Source organism: Poromitra crassiceps, assembly GCF_964638095.1.
Source record: "Poromitra crassiceps genome assembly, chromosome: 3".
NCBI lineage: Eukaryota > Metazoa > Chordata > Actinopteri > Beryciformes > Melamphaidae > Poromitra > Poromitra crassiceps.
This window is the reverse complement of record NC_139625.1, coordinates 38307018-38326891: the sequence shown is the minus strand read 5'-3', so window position 1 is coordinate 38326891 and position 19874 is coordinate 38307018. Positions and strand designations below refer to the sequence as shown.

Genomic DNA, 19874 nt, shown 5'->3' with positions numbered 1-19874 from the left:
CTGGGCTGAGTCGCTGTGTGAAGCCTGTCGTCTGTTATGTCATCTATGCAGAGAGCTGCGGCCGATATGGGCAGATTGCGTGCCTGTGAGTGGCGGAGAGTGTGTGCAGGGGGAGGCGTTTGTTGTCTGTTTGCGAGTTGTGAACAACCGCGTCTCAAACTTTTTTGTGACTGCGCAGAGATGTCCGCACAGACTGGAAAGCCAAAACTGACGCTGAATTTGAAGAGAGGTGTTTTGCACCGCGGTGAAGTTAGTTTTAGGTTGGATAAGCATGCAATAGACATTCACTGTGAATGGCTGTCGAATATCCAACCTAAAACTAGCTTCATTCTTGCTGCTCTCAAACGGATTAATTTTTACTTTATTCTTCATTGCAGTGGCTGATTACCCGCTGTACATTTAACTACACTAGTTCCGCTGAAGCACTCTCTCTCCTCCTTTAGCAACTTTCTCACTAATCCCAGAGATTTACCTGCTTTTGACTTGAGATCTGCACCTAGGTAGCCCAGAAACTAGTATAAATATAGTCCATCATAGACTGTATTGCGCATCCTCACGAGACTATAACCGGGGGGGGGGGGGGGGGGGGGGGGATACGTTGAAATCATGCTCCCTCCATCAGATTTAATGCCCACCCATGAATTTGTCTCTGCCACCGACTCTGGTTAGTTTCTTCATAGCATTTGACAACTGCTTTGTTTGCTGTAACCACTACTGCTGCTACTAACACTACTGCTACTAATCCCACTATTGTTACTACTACAGCACTACTACAACTATCACTACTACTACTACTACTACTACTAATAGTGATAATAATAATACATTTCTAGTGCTATCTTAGAATTAGATCTAGTAGAATTGAGGAGTTCAAGCTGAAGAGAGCAACATCAGAACACACTTGATGCTTTTGATTTATTAGATAGCTTGCTTACATCAAATGTGCGCATGTGCTTTATTCTGCACTCCTGTACTAACCCCTGAATCTCATTGTAAAACCATAAACCTTCATCATTGAACTCTAACCCTTTCCCTTGCCTTGCCTTCCAGGCGGACTCGGGGGTGGAGGAGGTTGCCCCTCCGGAGCTGGGTGTGGAGGAGGCGTGGTGTGGGGCGGAGGGACCGGCCTCCATAGCTGAGCTGGCCCTGGAGCAGAGAGGTGTCCACTACCCCCTGGTCCAGCACCACTGTCTGCTGGCCTCCCTGATGCACGCTGCCATGACCTTCAGCCTGCGGCTCAAAGCGCTCAGCCTGTTCGACAGCAAGGTGAGGAAGCGGCTGTCATAGACTATCATAGACTGTAGAAAAATATGGACGTAGCCACCGTGACGTCACCCATTGGTTTGTGGACTCCCATTTTGAAGCCTCCAGTTTGGCATTGTGGCCGCTGCCATCTTGGACCAGGCATTTCCCACAGAAATCTATGTGCGATCACTTGACAGACGGCCTGTGAATCACGGCCAAAACATTTGACTCTAAACGGGTCTGTTATATAAAGATGCACCCCCGTAGAGTTGTCATGAAAGGTGAAAGAGACCAAAACTGTTTTTGAACCAGGCTGTAAACATGTTTTTATGCTGTAAAGTCGGCAGTTCGTACAAACTCTTGAAAGTTTGGAAAATGCTTGATTTTAACCTTCATTAGGAATATGCTTGAATTTGAATATACTCATTGAAAAGTGCTTGATTTTCAACATAATCTGGTGTTTCATCTACACAATCAAAATGAAACAGTGAAGGAGATGTGCACATCCCCAATAAAAGCAGCAGTGAATGAAAAAGTCGAGGCCGCACACTGTAGCTCCCATTTGCTGATTTATTTCAGACCCGTGACGTTTTGAGATCTCGCTCTTCTTCAGACAGCTCACAATCACTCATGTCAACCAAAAATCATTTAATACCTGAAATGAGACAATCCCATCGTCATATTTATTGTCTCCTGGCATCTCACACAAGACACTGTCACAGGACACGGAGCGGACAGCAGAGTGGACCGAATCTGGTTGAGTGACATGGCCTCCGAAATGAAAAGGGATGTTTTTCTGTTCAGCTCTGTCTGCTCCACTCCGCGTCTTGAGGTCGACCATCTGCTCTCAGCGCTCTGAAAGTGCTTGAATTGTACTATTAAAAAGCTGTATGAACCCTGAGTCTGGCATTTTAACATGGGGGTGAATGGGGATTGACTCAAGTGTCCATTCAAGGAACTTCAGTTTTTGACACTTACGCGTTGGCTTCGTCTGTCCAAGCCCGAAGTTGCTGCTTGGTCTGTGTAAACACACAGGCAGATGGACACACAAATACACATATTGTCTTTCAAACTACTTTCCAAGGCGAGGTGTGTGTCTAGGTGTGTGTGTGTGTCTGTTAGAGATGCGTGGATGAGCTCTGATGCCATCCTAATCCGCATGTATTTATAAACCATCCGCCTGCCATCCATTTGAACAAATTATCTTCTACTATTTATAGATCCGCTCCAAACCGCACACCTGACATTTCACACCTCGCTCCTCTATATGTAAGGGTTAATGCCCAACGAGGTGTACATTATCACTTTTTAAGGGACGACGCTGAAGCGAGAACCGGGCCGAAGCACAGTGAAGTCCCTTAAAAAGTGATAATGTACACCTCGAAGGGCATTAACCCGCTTATACCATGGTCACTTGCCAACAAAACAAGACCAGTCATTTATATTTCCATGTGTAATAAATAAAGCAATCTAAATGGCTGTTTAAATGGCTGTTATTCATAAGTCAAAGTCTTCCGCAAAATAAAATAGTCCCTCCCACCTTCCTGGCAACAGGGAACCAGGCAGCGCCTCCATTTTAAAGCCGACACAAACGTTAACTTTATCACAGGAATGCGGGTTTAACAATGTTTTGCGTTCTACATTAAATGAAGACATTACCGTTTGCCGTTTGGGCGCTTGCTTTACTTTGTATGTTACATACGTATTGGCCAAGTATATTAACATTTACGGGCGAAGAGATTTCAGGAAGTGAAAGCAGTCAGGGCGGTCAGAGCGGTTTAGTCAGAGAGTTGCGTCAGCGGAGGTCGAAAATGATTAACCATGTAGCCAAATGACTAGCCAGGAAGGGGGCTTGCGCAACGTTTGGATGCATAAATAAAGCTGATAATTATACAATTAGAATTTTTTAAACGTCTGACCCTTTCAAAGTACATCACAAAGGGTCCATTTTGCTGTAACTTGATAGCCCTGCTTAATCCAGGACCTTACTTCTTGTAACTTTTGTGAGGTAAAAAACTGGTCCATTGGAGTGAATGGAGATGTCGGAACTCTCCATTATATGGCTCTGATCGCTCTGCTCGCAATGAAGATTCTGTCAGGAGGGAAATCTCCGAAACAAAAATCTAAATTGTAAATAAGAGTTATTTTTGATAAACTGAGCACACGGGTGATTTAAATATTTAATTTGACCGACTCATTTTTTTTCTCAACTTACAAAAGTGCCATATTAACCCTTAACGGTGGTATAGAGCTCAAACAGCTCTCTTGATACCACTGTTGAAACTATGGTGCATTGATATGAATGGTGAACAGACCATTTGACTGAACTACTTTACTAGGTGTACATTATCACTTTTTAATGTACACCCTGCAGCCAATCAGAATCGAGTATTCACCCAGACCATGGTATAATGCCTTTTAAATGATGTCAAGCAGCGAGTCTCGCATTGGGGAGATGAACTTGCTGTTTCTGCTGCCATGGGATCGCTTTTGTGCAGGTAAACCTGGCAGCTGTTGCAGATTACATGTCCAGCACTTGACTCATCCTCATGTAGCCTAAATACACACTACTCGTTACTTAGATCATGACTGGATTGGCCTAGTCATAGTCTTCATTCTCCACCATCAGAGGAGAATGAAGGAATATCTTGCTCCTGTTGATGTTCTGGTGACATAATTTGCCTTATATGGACCAAGAATTTGAGGCATGATCTATCATGATGATAGTCATCCCATCCCCGCTTACCGCATGGTAATGTTTACCGCTGCCATTTCTTGAATCCTTGGTCCTTGCTTGGTCCCAAGAGTGTTATTAAGTGTTATTTTTATGCCTGTACCGTGGGATATCCTGCAGATAACTGCGGTCCGTGCATCACTAGTGTGTGTGTAGTGATGTCATTGTACGCTTCCACATTTGTGTATCAATCACAAAGTCCACATTTGGAAATAAAGTAGTTGGGCTACATTTATGCACTGACTAATACTTTTCCTCGGTGTGTGTCGTTCCAGGGTAAGAACGCTTTCTTCAGAGATCTGACGACCATCCAGCTGATGCCCAGCGGAGACATGGACCCAAACCTGGTGTCGCTACGACAGGAGGTGAGAAAGGAGGAAACACACCAAATAGAGGAATGATACACAGAGGACAAAAAAGGGAGAAAGAGAAAGATACTGACACATCACACCTCATTATATCGCCACACCAACTTCCCTTTCTGTTTACCCCATTCTTACCGTCTCCCAGTTCCTCCTGCGGGTGCTGACTGGCTGGGTGCAGGCCATAGACGATGCTCCCGGCTCAGCCTCGGGCCCCGGGTCCCCCCCCCTCCCCTGCAGCGGCTCCAGGGCCGACTGGTGGCCCTCGCTGTGTCTGGAGCTGGGCTCCCTGCTGCAGGTCAACCCCGACATCCTCCGTCGACACCTGGTCTGCGAGCTCTACAACCAGGGCCTGGACCTCAGGGCTGAGGAGGTAGGGCAAGTCAGACATAGGGTGGGGGCAGTCAGCAATTTATACTTAACACGTTCACTGCCAATGACGAGTTGAGTCGTCAAAAAAAAATCCAACGGTTGACTGCCAATGACGAGTTGAGTCGTCAAAAAAAAAAAAAAACATTTTTTGACGGTGGGACGTGGATCAACGCCCCCCACGTCTCCTATAAAAATATTGGAGCCACCGAACGTGTACAACCCATTCCACCGACCCACTAAGTGGCGACAGTGCTCTCCAGCCTAGAAAAAGCAGAGCCAAAACTGCAGGGGAACGCGCGAGGAAACCATTCTCTCATACTGTAAAATGGATTGGCGAAAACGCTTTCGCTTTCGCGCATTATCGCGCTGGGAGCTGGCGGTGGGGGATTGCAAATTTGCATAATAGATTATGGGTGAAACACACTTTGAAACACCAGCAGAAAGCGCAGAATCGCACACAGCTTCATTCCAGCTGAGCTCAACCGAAAACCCAGAAACGAACGAGCCTCATTCTTATACTGTAGGCGAAAACGCTTTCACGCTGGTGCACACGGGCGCACAACGGTGGGGGGTTCCAAAAATAGACTGGGTGGAAAACACACTTTGAAACACGCAGCATAAAGCCTAGAATCGCACAAAGCTTCATCAAAGCTCTCAAACCCAAGAAACGAGTGAGCCCCATCCAGACCCGCTGACGAGGGGGCCGCCAGGGAGGGAGGCTGCTCACTGCTCAGACAGGCAGTAGAAACTCGCTTGTGACAAACGCTGCTGAAAGCCACCAGACACGCCCACGGAGGGAGGAGTTTGAAGGAGAGGGCGTTCAGAACTATATTGTTTAGATGTCTCAGAACTATATTGTTTAGATGTCTGATCTCTCACTGATGCCAAAAATAAATTGTTAAAGTGACTGTTCTGCCTGTTTGATTGAATTTCACAAAACTGCGATTATCTCAGCTTTCAGTCTCAGACGCTGAAACCATGCTGTACTCAACGGCTAATATCTACATAACTACTAACTCTACAAACTAACTCTTTTAGACAGAGAAAGCACACATTCTATTAGTACTTTTGTGAACTTTGTGTTCACAAAGTCCAAGCAGAAAATAATCCTCGGCTCTTGTAAAATGAGCCAGAATCCTCAAAAAAACCCTCTGGCAGAAGCTACCTACAGTAAAAAAAACGGCTGGCAGTGAATGTGTTAACTATAATGATGTTTCACACATTAAGAGTGGCAACCCTGGATATAATGGAATGCAGTGACCTTCCCCCCAGGTGATGTTGGAGGTGGAAGATAAGGACGTACTGGGCTCCCAGCTGCTGGTGCTGACTGGCCAGAGGCTGAGCTACTCGCTGCTGCACAGCCAGAGTCAGACCCAAGCTGCGATGGAGCTCCTGGCCCGCCTGCCCCCCACACTCTGCACATGGCTCAAGGCTATGGTGAGGCCCCCAACCCTCTACTCTGTTATGTATATGATGGTAAGCCATCCAGATCACGTGAACGCACATGTTGTCTTGTTCTACTATTCCGTCTGGACTCGAAGCCGTCCACAATAATTTCAGTGGGTAGAAATACTTGCCTTGACAGACAACTCCATCAGCCAATCAGCGTTGCGAAATCCAGTCCTTCAGCCAATCAGCGTCTGCTCCAGTCAAATCCAAATCCACTCGGAAGAACGGCGAAAACATATTTTCTGCTGAGAAACTCCATGCATACTGCATGCTCTTGTTCTTGTTTAATTGTTGTTATTGGGTCTATTTCTGCAATAACTGCACTTATGGCTGTGTTTACTCTACGAAGGTTAACTTTACTGCTCGTTGCTTCGGGAGCCGCAGAGCCATGGGAGCAGCCATTACTGTTTAGCCAGCAGCGTCCCTGATTGGCCAGTTACAATGTCAACTATGAGGCAGGTCTCTGATTGGCCCGTGCATTTTGAAATTTCTGAAAACGCCAACCCCGGGCTGGAGGCCAGATGGAACAGCAGAACGAAACAATATGTGAGATCACGTGATCTGGATGGTTTACCAGGCTAGGATTTTTGGGCAGTGGCCCTAAAGGTTAGAGAAGCGAGCTTTTACCGGAAGGTCGTCTGTTCGGTTCAGTATCGGTTCATCCCTAACCTTGATACGGTCTATACTGTGCCAATGTTTATTCCATGTCCCCCAGGACCCCAGTGAGCTGCGCTGCCCCCTGGTGCCCCTGCCCCAGAGCAGCAGGCTGGTGAGTCGTCTGATCGAGATGCTGCCAGAGAACCACGCCCAGTACAGCCTGGCCCTGCACCTGCTGGAGGCGGTGGATGCCCTCACCACCGAGGACTGACCCGCCCTTTGGGGATGGAGAGAGACAGAGGAGAAGCTTTGGACCATAATGGGGAGATGGATGGAGAGAGGGATGATGGGGGGGAGAGGTGAGGAGAAGAGGAAGGAAATGGAAAGAGGAGTCCTCTCTTGAAGGGCTATATGGTGACTAGAGAAAGGCCTCTCTAGCTTGGTCCATTGACATTGTCCTGCCTCGGTTGGCAACACCATTTTATTTTATTGGATTTTGGAGTCCATTAACCTGCTCATATTTAATGCATGAAAGAAAGAGGATTGTAAACAACCAGGATGATCAAACTAATAATAGGCTATGGCTATGTTCACACAGCCATCCTTAGTGCTTGAATCTGACTTGTTGCTCACATCTGATTTTTTTGTGTGGCTGTTCACACAGACTTTTTAAAAGTGGCCCATATCAGACTCCAGTGTGAACAGGTCGCGGACCTGAAGTGACCGGCATACATCATCTGTTGTTTACGGTTTAATTTACAACTTATTGTGCAGTGGAACCAGTGAATACAGGAGCAGATGATAGCGAGGAGGAGAAAGAGAGGCAACATTTTAATGATGGCATTTTGTGGAGCAATAGCTGCTACTTCTTGCTAATACTTATAAGGTCTAAAACCTCACTGCCCCTCCACTGATTAGCTCCCTCACAGCTGTCCTCCATGTTTGTAATCACAATCTGCCCACTTGGTCCTCCCTCCTCCCACCAGCGCAGAATAGTGATGAATGTCACTCTGGAATGGCGTAAAAGTCACATTGAAGCATTAAGTCAGATATGGGCCAGATGTCTGTTCACACCAGAGACACATTCCAAAACATCAGATTCAAATCTGATGTTTTTCCACATTTGAAAGTAGCCCAGATCGTCTTTAAAAAAAAGTCACTTTCAATGTGACTTGTACTGTTCACACAGTCATGTAAAAGACTGACCTGAGTCACTTAGGGGGGAAAAGATAAGATTCAAGCACTAAGGATGGCTGTGTGAACGTAGCCTAAAAGTCAGTCTCTTAACTCTCTTCTGTCATTGTTGGGGAACAGAAGAGGACAGTCTTTGTTTTATGATTCAGCTCATGGTAACCTGATAATTAATTGTAAATGGTTAGGCAGAGATATATAGAGGATGGATATGATGGGCTTTTAAATAATTTTTATTCAATCCATCATTGCATTTTTGCTCAACTGTGTAACATACATTATACTGAATACCTGTGTTTGTGTTGTTGAAGAGTATTGTTAGGAGGGTGTTTGTGGGATGGTTATGATGGAACTGAGCATGTATTTTCTTCACCATCATTTACTTGTCATTCTCCTATTCACTCTGGTGTGTTTACTTTCCTGACTAGCCCCACCCCCGAGGTTTCCATCCATCTGACTTTAAACACAGATTTCACTCTGGGTGCCATATCATAATCATGTTTCACCTCTCCCTCCTCACAGATTAGAATGATGTATCATAAAGAAATATGGACCTTATTTTTTATTTATACGCAGACAGTACTGTACTAGCTGTGCCTGTAGACCTCTATTCTGTAGTTCTGTCTGGTCACCCTCACTGGGCTAATTTGCTGCAGAATAAAGAGGTTTGATGCTTCTCAAGAGCCGGGACTTGGTCTGTTGATCTTTCTTTCTTTCTTTTCAATATTTAATTTTTTAATTTTTATCCAAAACAGACACACAAGAAGAACAAAAAGACAAGCTCAGTCACAGGAAAGGAAAAGAAAGAAAAAGCATACACATATTCGGACATTATAATGAGGTGCTACCAGCCGCATAAGGTGCTTATGTGACGTATAGAGAATCCCGTGCAAGGAGTCAATTGAGAAATCAGCTGGGTGAGTTACCCGTCGCCCCTAACCTCGTCCAAGTAAGCCATAATTGGGTCCCAGATGGTAGAAAACTTCCCACGTGAATTGGTCCTCAGGAACCTGAGTCTCTCCATACATATAGCCTAACTGAAACCATGTCCGTCAGCCACAGCTGAAAAGAAGGTGGGGAAGGGGACTTACACTCCTTTAGAATGAGTATTTTGGCGATTTCCCCTCCGTCAGTGACTGCTGCACATTCCGGACATTTTGGGGTGTCAAGACCCAGGAAACGCGTCCCCGCAGTGTCTGTGACGCGACTTTACGACGATGAGGACGGTAAGGACTCAATCACATCAGGTCTCCGCTGACTACCTCGGAGATCTCTGTTACAGGCCCAAGGCAACGGCCAATCACAACTCTTGTGCAGCTGACGTCACGCACGTATCGTCGCCGCTGAGGCTCTGACGGACGAGTCTGTTGTGGCCTTTCGAATCAAGCTGGATATCCCAACAAGCAGGGCCGATTTTACACTTCATGGGCCCTGGGGCTATTCATCTCTGCAGGGCCCGCCCCCTCAAGCGGAAGGGAGTGTTGGCGGAAAAATTTGAGTGTTTTTTTTTTACCTTTTTTAGCCGTATTTAAAGGAATATCTCATTTTAAATCAACATTAGGATTATACTGTTGTGATGTCATTATTCAGTATCTTCTCCTTTTCTCACTAACTTTCATGTCACCACCTGCTCTCCTGTCAGCATTCTAGCTTACAAACACAAACTGTAGGTTTAGCCATCATGTTCTTTCAAAAGCCTGATTGGAAAGAAAACATTGCCACAGATGTCACAACAAGCACTTTTATTATTATTTAGTATTTATTATTGCTGTTATGCTGTAAAAAAAAAAAAAAAAATTGGGGCCCCTTGATGTCCCGGGCCCCGGGGCTTCAGCCCCGGTAAGCCCGTTGGTAAAATCGGCCCTGCCAACAAGACGAGGGGAGGGGCCAAAATCTAAATAGACCAATTGAAGACGAAAATACAGCAAGGCAGCCAACCAAGCTGCAGCTCGAGGTTAAGCTGCAGCAGCCAGGCAGGGTTTGACAGGGGATGGAAGTTTGACGCTAGGCCAATCAGAGGCAGAGAGGGGCGGGTTATGCCTTCGCCATCATCAAAAAAAATATCGCGAACTGCTCGGCTTTCTTTCTGTGCCGCAAGGCATTCTGGGTATTTGGTGAGTTCCCGTGTGGGGGCAGAATAATCATAGATAATACCACCTTTCTGATTTCCCCTTTCATAGTATACAGCTGTAGTTGACCAACAGAAGACTCTGTATGTATGGATGATATTGTCACGAATATATAAACTGCAGACGAGGCTCTGTTTAGCACCGAGAGAGGAAGAATAAGCTCCTCTCTCTTATGGACTCAGATGAATGCTTTAGTTAGCCGTGAAGCTAAATGGAGCTAACGTTTATTGGAGCTTTGAAGAACGTTTGTCAGGAAAACTTTCAGGAGGAACAGTTCCTGTGTCACTCTATGGAAATGTCTAATGTCCAAAACCTGACAGTGTTGCTGAACTAGCGACTAACTGCGGCCGTTGAAGAGATATTTGGGCTGTTTGAAAGAAGATAGAGTACGAGGAGGAAGCTTCTTTGCCTGAGTGAGTCCAGACCTTCAGATCTTCCCACTCCACTGAGCTGACTGTTTCTGAAGAAGGAAATGGAGTGTAACGAGGTAACCATTCAGTCTGATATCAGGCTAGAATATTCTACTTCCAAAAAGAACGAGCAACAACGAAAGCTGCTGGAGACTGTTTTAAATCCTGAAGTGCGGTCAGCCGTACCTCCAGACTTCCAGCAGCTGTCGGTCAGTAAATACGTTCCCCCTGAGCTGCAGGAGTGGAGCCCCAGTCTACTACACCAGGAGGACCCAGAGCCCCCACGCATTAAAGAGGAACAGGGGGAACTCTGGACCAGTCAGGAGGGAGAGCAGCAGCTTCAAGGGCCGGAGGAGGCTGATATCACCAAGTTCCAATTCACTCCTGTCCCTGTGAAGAGTGAAGGCGATGAAGAGAAGCCTCAGTCCTCACAGCTTCATCAAAGCCAAACTGAGGAGAACAGAGAGGTAGTGCCTCTAGCCAGCAGCTCAACTGAACAGATGAAAACAGAAGCTGGTGAAGAGCACTGTGGAGTATCAGAACCAGCCAGGAACTTAGATCCAGTTAGTAGTTTACAACCAGCTACTGATGACAAGACTTCAGACTTTTCTGAACCTGAGACTGAAGTCAGTGATGAAGAATGGATGGAACCAAAGTTTAAAAGCCACATGATAGTCCACACAGGAGAGAAACAATTTAATTGCTCAGTCTGTGGTAAATGCCTTTGTGATAAACGAGTCTTGAAGTCACACATGATAGTCCACTCAAGAGAGAAACAATTTAATTGCTCAGTCTGTGATCAAGGTTTTGGTCGTAAAGGAGACTTGAACAGACACATGATAATCCACACAGGCGAGAAAAAATGTAATTGCTCAGTCTGTGGTAAAGGTTTTGGACGTAATGGAGACTTGAAGTCACACATGATAGTCCACACAGGAGAGAAACAATTTAATTGCTTAGTCTGTGGTAAAGGTTTTGGTCGAGAAAGAGCCTTGAAGAGACACATGATAGTCCACACAGGTGAAAAACCATTTAATTGCTCAGTCTGTGGTAAAGGTTTTCGTGATCAAATAGACTTGAACAGACACATGATAGTCCACACAGGTGAAAAGCCATTTAATTGCTCAGTCTGTGGTAAAGGTTGTCGTGATAAAGGAGACTTGAACATACACATGATAGGCCACACAGGTGAAAAACCATTTAATTGCTCAGTCTGTGGTAAAGGTTTTGGTGTAAAACGCGTATTGAAGTCACACATGATAGTCCACTCAGGAGAGAAACAATGTCTTTGCTCAGTCTGTGGTAAAGGTTTTGGTAAAAAAGGAAGCTTAAAGTCACACATGATAGTCCACACAGGTGAGAAAAAATTTAATTGCTCAATCTGTGGTAAAGGTTTTGGGCAAAAAGGAACCTTAAAGTCACATATGATAGTCCACACAGGCGAGAAAAGATTTAATTGCTCAGTCTGTGGTAAAGGTTTTGGTGTAAAACAGGTCTTGAAGACACACATGATAGTCCACACAAGAGAGAAACAATGTCTTTGTTCAGTCTGTGGTAAAGGTTTTGGTGAAAAAGGAGGCTTGAAGAAACACATGATAGTCCACACAGGTGAGAAAAAATTTAATTGCTCAGTCTGTAGTAAATGTTTTGGTCGTAAAGGAGACTTGAAGAGACACATGATAATCCACACAGGAGAGAAAAAATGTCTTTGCTCAGTCTGTGGTAAAGGTTTTGGTGAAAAAGGAGACTTGAAGAAACACATCATAGTCCACACAGGTGAGAAAAAATTTAATTGCTCAGTCTGTGGTAAATGTTTTGGTCATAAAGGAGGCTTGAACAGACACATGATACTGCACACAGTTTAATTGCTATCTGTGGGGGGGGGGGGGGTCATTGTTTATGCATGCGAGTATGTACTCTGGATGTGTGTGTATATATGTAGAGGTGGAAAGACAAATCCTACTCAAGTAATCCTACTTGGACTACTTGGCACAGTGGTTAGCACTGTTCCCTCACAGCAAGAAGGTCCCGGGTTATCCCAGGTCCTTTCTGTGTGGTTTGCGTTAGTGATGGGAATTACGGCTCTTTGAAGGGAGCCGGATTTTATGGCTCCGTTCCTTTCCGAGAGCCGTTCAAAATAGCAGCTCCTTGTTCCCTATCTGCGAAATAATCACTAAGATAATGATATGGTAAGATTTGGATCAGATTCGATCTTAGACCCACCACTATAGTTAAATTTTGCATCTGTGGACTGCAGCAGCACTAAATTACTCATATTTCCAGACCTAATGTCAATGATCTGCATTGTAAACATTACACACATATCTGCTTAGTCAGTGAATCTATTTCTTCTATGAAATGTTTTGTATAAATAAAGTTGCCTTTCCTTGAATGCAATTCATGCAACACTTCGCTGCTCAGCAAGGCCAGATTAACCCCCAGGTTACACTATAAGTACCGTAGTTACACTATAAGTACAGGTGTGGTACCCCGTAATTACCCTATAAGTACAGATCTTGTTACCCTGTAGTTACATGGTTATTTGCGGGCTGTATTCTAAAGCGTTACCCCGAGATTAATATGATACAAAGTGGGTTGATTACCGGTAAACCCATACTTTAACTGGGGCTTGGCAGATTTGTGAGGGGGCTATACTGTAGCCCCCCCTTACCCCAGTGTAGCACCGTCCCTGGAAAGGAATATATACATATATTTATTTTATTTTACCATTACTGTTGAACCAGAACCCCCTTTGACAGGACTGCCCCTTTTTCTTTTGTCCTGATTGCTTTGAAGGCACCATAGACCGTGAAGTCAGCCAGGATCCCACTAACTACTTCTTGACAAGACACACAGCCTCTGATTGGCTTGCCCTGAGATTCTTACCATAACCTTAACCAATCCTAGCGCAAGACACAGCCTATGCTGCCTCTGATTGGCTTGCCCTGAGATTCTTACCCTAACCTTAACCAATCCTAGTCAAATCTTTTCTGTTTATTATCTGATCAAACAAAACCCAGAAGAACCCAGATTTGTTTACAATAACAAAAATATAACATTGAATGTATTGAGTGTCAATAAACTCAATTGAGAGGCATATTTTAGCTGGCATTGCACTTTTTTGTAGGCGATTACATTTTATTTCATACTTTATTTTACAACGTAGTTTGAACTACTTTTTCTGCATAGCTTGCATTTCTCCCAGGATAGCTTTTCTGTAGTTTCAACTACTTCCATGGTGAAGTAGAGTAGTTGTAGCTTCCCCAACACTGCTGGCCGGGTCTACTTCCTCCTTCCTCTTTTTTGGCCCGCGCAAGCGGGCCCTATAGCTGGCTTCTTTTGGCCAGCGCAAGCGGGCCCTATATCTGGCTTTGTCCAGTCCAATTTGCATGCTGATGCTCATGAACGCTTTATCGCGCTGGCCATATGCTAGGTTCCGACCTAGCCTTGTTTTAAGATGAGGGAAATGTTAGCTTCATGCAGTGTTTTAGGCAAGACTTTGTCCTTCTTAGATGTCATTCTGTGGAGTGGGGCGAGATTGTCGCAGAATTTCTTGTAAAATTCGGCATCACACTCAGATGAGTAGAGTTCACTGTAAAATTCCCTAAAACGGTCATTTATGTCCTTAGGGTTTGGTCTGTGGATCTTGTGTGTTGTGTTGTATTCTATTCGGTGTTATTTGGTTACTTTGCTCATTCTGCTAACATTCAAAGGATGTTTTGAGGTCAAGCATCATTTATCTCCAATTCAAACACATTTCTTCCATATATCCTTTATTTTATAGTGTACAAGGAAAGGGATTTATTATACAAAGGTAAGCATTTACAAGAAGTCACCCACACCATCCTAAGCCCCCGTTCACACAGGACGCCGAAGCAACACTCAACCTAAGCTGTACCTACTAATGATGCGTGGGTCACCCAGAACCCGCCGGGTCCCGTGGGCTGGCCCGCCCCGCAGGCGGTCTGGGTTGGCAAATTATGAAAATATCGCGGGGCAGGCTCAGAACGTGACAAATCAACATTATAATATAATTTAGAGTCTGCAGTGCACCTGCTGCACTAATAAAGAAACGCTTCAAATTAGGTAGCCCATGTGCTCTCAAAACAAACATTTTGGAAGGATTATTCGCTGTAATTATTATTTGAAGTGTCCATAAAACGAATGCCACCGCAGATTTTCTGTGTGGACTCGACTGTGATCTATTTGTCAATTTTACTGCAACGTGAGTAGGCTACATGACCAATTGAGAGCGCATGAGGTAATTAAAAGAAATTGGAAGGAATAGAGGGTATGCACACCCACTGGAACAATCAATCGGGAATGAGTGTCAAAATGAGTGTCAAGTTCCTCCCTGAGCAGCAGGTGTCAGTTATCTAGGCTGATTACTGCATTCAAGCTCAGTCTTGCTGTGACTCAGTGGGCGTGACCCCACAGTGACTTCTGCCTCTGTGACATCACATGCATACCCTCTATAAGAACTGTTTCTGTAGCCTACCTCCTCCTCTACCTCTTCCTTTTGAGACCTTGGATTAATTGAGGAAAGATCATTAATAGCTGAGTTTGTAGCAGAAACAAGAACTCAACGACATGATTGAAAGCAGCCGCGCAACGCATCCAGAGTGTGTCTGTCTGTGAGAGAGAGAAGGAGAGAGACAAGTTTGGACACATTGGAGAGCTCTGGACTCATCTTGAGTCTGGCTCCGATGACGGGTTGGGTTGGTGCGGGCGTTAAAAAACCCTGACCCGCGCATCACTAGTACCTACGCTGAACCCACAAGTTTCATTTAGGCGTCCTTGTTAACAGGCGAAGCCGTTCACACCACCCGCGCACGTGCCACGCTCACGCCTTGCTCAAGCGATTGTTCAGGGTTCACGCCTATTCCAAGTGTGACGCGTGCTGAAGCAGAGCATTGATCTGTCAAGCCAGGCATGAAGTCATTGGGAGTTGTGGGCAGGTTCAAGGTGCCGAGTAGGCGCTGAGAGGAAAAGAGAAGGCTTCTTGTGCGAACGGCTCAGCGTGAGCCTGCCTCAAGCTTCAGTTCTGCTTACGTTAGGCATCCTGTGTGAACAAGGGCTAACACTTGGTTTATGCAGTGTTTTCTCACTCCTCTACTGCTGTCACATAGTGACACCTATTGTAGTCATGACTTTTCCACACAATTACACATGAATAATATAAAACATAAGTGCAAAAAACCATCCCTGCTGACAATCAATGTTAATCCTCAGCTCACACATGCGTACAGTACACAGTATTTTGCTCGTTTGATAGCTTGCTCATGGACGTTTGTTTTCCAATTCACACTGGTTCTTTCAAAGTGTGGCAGCATGGTGAAGCCTGAACCAAATAAATAAAACCAGTATTCTGTCATTGCCGTGTTGCCTGCTAGCAGGCCATTCCATCACAGTGCCAGATGCTGCATGCCTGTCCGTCCTCCCTCAGCACTTTTCCAAACAGCAGGTTCTCTTAGCTGGCTGCTAGTTGTTAAGCATTGGACACAATTTGAGATAATGGGAGGAGGTTGACTTTGCCTCCAGACGCTGATTTGGGGTCAGTTTTACACCCCACTGATCGAAAGGGTTTGAATCAGGGGGTAGAAAAGCTGATCTCTATTCAGCACTCAAATGCAACTTTCACCCCGAGGCAGAGAAAACAGAACAGCGGGCTTGGTTTGTTGGTTGTCATGACGACATGGTCATTAGCTCGTCAGTTAGCCAGTGAAACGATGGCCTGGCAGCGTGGGCACAGGCAGTCTGCTGACTGGGCGGTGTAGCGTCGGCAGCGGGGGCACCGGGCAGCGGAGGTGGGAACCACTGCTATACTGTAGGCACTGTCCTCTCGGATAACACCACCTGACAACACACACACACACACACACACACACACACACACACACACACACACACACACACACACACACACACACACACACACACACACACACACACACATACTGGGGTTACACATAGGCACATGGTGGACAATTACCATATACCAATTTGATTATCAAAGAAAGTATCAATTTATGCTTTTTATCACTTAAACCCCATCTGCATACCCATCTACAATGATGATATACCTATGCAAATGTGATGCCATCACCATCCTGGGGGGAAACAATGCGTACTGATATATTCCCTACCTTTTCACGTAACCACCTATTATGCCACTGAAGCCTGAGCTGACTAACATGTAGTCATTGGCCAATCTGAAACGGCACATTGGCCTTAAGCATTTGCTGATGAAACTGATTTTTGCATTTTCCCAAATTTAAGCTGTTTTGGTGCACAGTGCACACATCCCTGGGAAGTCTGCATCTATGAACCTCAGAACAGTGTTTTTAATGGTCAGAACGTGGACCTTGTCACCAGTTATAAATATCTAGGCACGATAATTGACGACAAGCTCAAATTCGACCTGAACACTGACATGTTGTGTAAAAAAGGTCAACAACGTCTACATTGCCTGAGGAAGCTTGCAAAGTTCCAAATTGATAAGACTCTGATGAAACTGTTTTATAGTGCCTATATCGAGTCAGTCATTTCCTTTTCCATTGCCTGTTGGTATGGTAACCTGTGTATTAAGGATAAGAATTCCCTCTGAAAAATTGTGAAGGTGGCATCTAAAGTAGTCGGTATCCATCTGGACAGCCTCGACCATGTCTTTAACAGACAAGTACTTAAGAAGGCTTTGTCCATCCGTTCAGACGCAGCCCACCCTCTAAGCTCGGAGTACAGGCTCCTTCCTTCAGGTCGTCGACTGTGTGCCCCACGGGCCACAAAAAATAGGCACAAGTTCTCCTTTGTCCCTGTCTCCATTCGAGCATTGAACGCTGCTGAGGGAAGGCAGTGATGGTTTAGTGTTTTATTATCATTTTTTACTTTCAGCCTCCGCCGCTGTTTGTATTGTTTTATTGCTTCTATTGATTTTATGGTTTCTATTATTTTATTGTTTTTAACTATTGATTTATCTTTCCTTACTTGTGCACTTTACTGGCCATTCGTGCACTTTATTCTACTACCTCACTTTACCGGTCGCTGCGTGTCTGCACTTTACTGATCGCTGTGCACTTTACGGATCGCTGTGCACCTTACTGATCGCTGGGCACTTTACGGATCGCTGTGCACTTTACGGATCGCTGTGCACTTTACCGATCGCTGTGCACTTTACCGATCGCTGTGCACTTTACCGATTGCTGTGCACTTTAATGCTACCTTGCACATTATCGGTCATTGTGTGCCACAAACAAGGTCCTTGATGTTTATTTAGACTTTTATTTATTTTAACTATAGGCATGTAACATTTAACATGCTACTTGTGTTGTTTCTTGTCAATGTTCTTATTTGTATGTCTATATGCTGCAACTCAATTTGCCCTTTGGGACACTAATAAACTTGAACTTGAACTTGATGTGGCACGCACAACCCCAGCGGGTATGGACTAGTTTAACTGAATCACCACACACACCACAATGGAAATAAGTCCTGGACTTTATTGTGTGTAAATTCCTCCACAATCTTTGTACTGTGTTTGGGTTTCTATTCACTGTGTATTTTAAACATCTGTCAAATAAAATCTATCTACTTCTGCATAGCTTTATCATCATTCTAAACATGATCATAAATACATTTTAAATAAAAAAGGCTATGGATTAATTGTATCTATTGTGTGATCTGCTTTTTTGCGTGCAGGGTGGTACACAGACATGGTATTCCAATTACATTTTCCTTACCCATAAGGTGCATTGACATATTGGGACATACAGTATGTGGCAGATAAGCACATATTTTGGCCTACATAAATCTTTGACCTCAAAATAATTCACAGTATTCATCATATTTAGAAATGGTCTTCCAAGGAGAAAAAACAACAACTAATGCTTTTCTGTAAATATCACTTGGTGGTTGTGATGCCTTATGATGGACTGCACCCACGAAACATCACTTTTCTCCGCTACCGGCATGCCTGGCATTAGCATCATGTCATTAGCTTTGCATTAGTGCCTTGCTCACCCTCCAGGTTGATGAGGAAGCTACCGTGGCCAAGCAGGGCGTCGGGGGGCAGGTCACGGGGCAGGGTGCTGGTCAGGGTGGTGCGTGCTGCCATCATCAGCTCAGTCAGCTGGGAGGAGGTGGAGGTGGGCTCCTCCTGCAGAGACTGAGGAGGGGGAGTCTCGCTTAGCCACACCTATCTACACATTAGCCCCGTCACCATGCCAGCGCTGGAGAAAGGTCTGGCTTTCCCATTCATTTTCTCCATAGACATTTCGAAAAATCCTTATACGGTATAACACGTTTTAAGGCTGGAATCTATTTTTTCCCAGTTGTTATTTTTTGTTTTTGCTCCAACTGAACGGGAAAATGAATGGGAAAACTCACTTCTGGGGCAAGAGATGTCGTGTGACTGTTCAGCTCTATAAGGATGGGGGGAGGAATGCTTGACAGGGGCGTTTCTAGGGTCAACAGGTAAATGTACAATTTTCGAGCAATTTGAGATGAATACTGAAAAACTACATTGGTGCTTCTCAAAGTGGGGTCCGGCGGTGACCACTAGGGGTCCTTGAGAGGGTTCCAGGCAGTACCCATAGCAAATTCATGAATTGTTAAACTTGATTGACAGACAAGGAACCTATAAAGAAGGAAAGACATCACTCACAACACCACAGTGTTCGAATTTTACAATCTCTGGAAGCATTTTTCAATCAAAGGTGAACCAACACAGATATGATGGTTTATAGTGGAACTTTCCATGCCCGCCCCATTCACTTCAATAGAACTGTCCCCAAACGCTAGCAAAATTCACATTCCTTATGAATGTGATACATGTAATAATAGCAATGTGATGTTATTACATTTGCTTTTGCAGAGCCATGACTGGATACTGTATCCATCCTCATAGTATCCATCATCCTCATATTTGTTTCACAGATGAGTTAACACACAACTGTAATCACAAACATTAAATGTTGTAGTACTGTAAAGGCATCATCCACCGGTTCAACAGCCTCTTAGATATTTAAGTCATTTCCAGTGTCTTTTGTATAAGCTATTGCATATACTACCGGTACTACTGCTTCCTTACACCATGACTCTTACCTCTATGAGTTCAAACAGCAGGCCGGGCTCGATGGCGACGATGAGTTCGTACTGCGCTGCGTTTTTGCCTGGGATGGAGGACAGGAAGGAGTCTCTGATGGCACACGCTCCTTCCACCGCCTCCTCCAATCCCGGCCGGCGCCAGACCGAACTGCTTTTGATCCAGCCGCTCTTGAACAAAGTCTCCCCTTCTGCCCAAACAAACAGTTAAACAACATTCTTGTTCGTGCCTTTAGAGTGATACACTCTCGTGCCAATCAAACATTATCCAAGTTGTTGGATAATG

General features: G+C 44.9%; 2 protein-coding genes across 5 annotated transcripts in view; one reads left to right on the top strand and one right to left on the bottom strand.

Annotated features, from left to right (window-relative positions):
* rab3gap2 (RAB3 GTPase activating protein subunit 2 (non-catalytic)) overlaps positions 1–8582 on the top strand; it is a 42614-nt gene extending 34032 nt beyond the window's left edge. For both annotated transcript variants that reach the window (XM_083632897.1, XM_083632896.1), the window contains exons 31-35: positions 1051–1266; positions 4255–4344; positions 4490–4714; positions 5986–6150; positions 6878–8582. In XM_083632897.1, the coding sequence (XP_083489023.1) occupies positions 1051–1266; positions 4255–4344; positions 4490–4714; positions 5986–6150; positions 6878–7030 (849 nt within the window). In that variant the 3' untranslated portion in view covers positions 7031–8582. The remainder of the gene's footprint in view (positions 1–1050; positions 1267–4254; positions 4345–4489; positions 4715–5985; positions 6151–6877) is intronic.
* A 5700-nt stretch (positions 8583–14282) lies between these two features.
* iars2 (isoleucyl-tRNA synthetase 2, mitochondrial) overlaps positions 14283–19874 on the bottom strand; it is a 39439-nt gene continuing 33847 nt past the window's right edge. For all 3 annotated transcript variants that reach the window (XM_083632901.1, XM_083632903.1, XM_083632902.1), the window contains 3 exons: positions 19589–19779; positions 18506–18650; positions 14283–16345 (listed from right to left, as the gene is read on the bottom strand). In XM_083632901.1, coding sequence (XP_083489027.1) covers positions 16200–16345; positions 18506–18650; positions 19589–19779 — 482 coding nt within the window. In that variant the 3' untranslated portion in view covers positions 14283–16199. The remainder of the gene's footprint in view (positions 16346–18505; positions 18651–19588; positions 19780–19874) is intronic.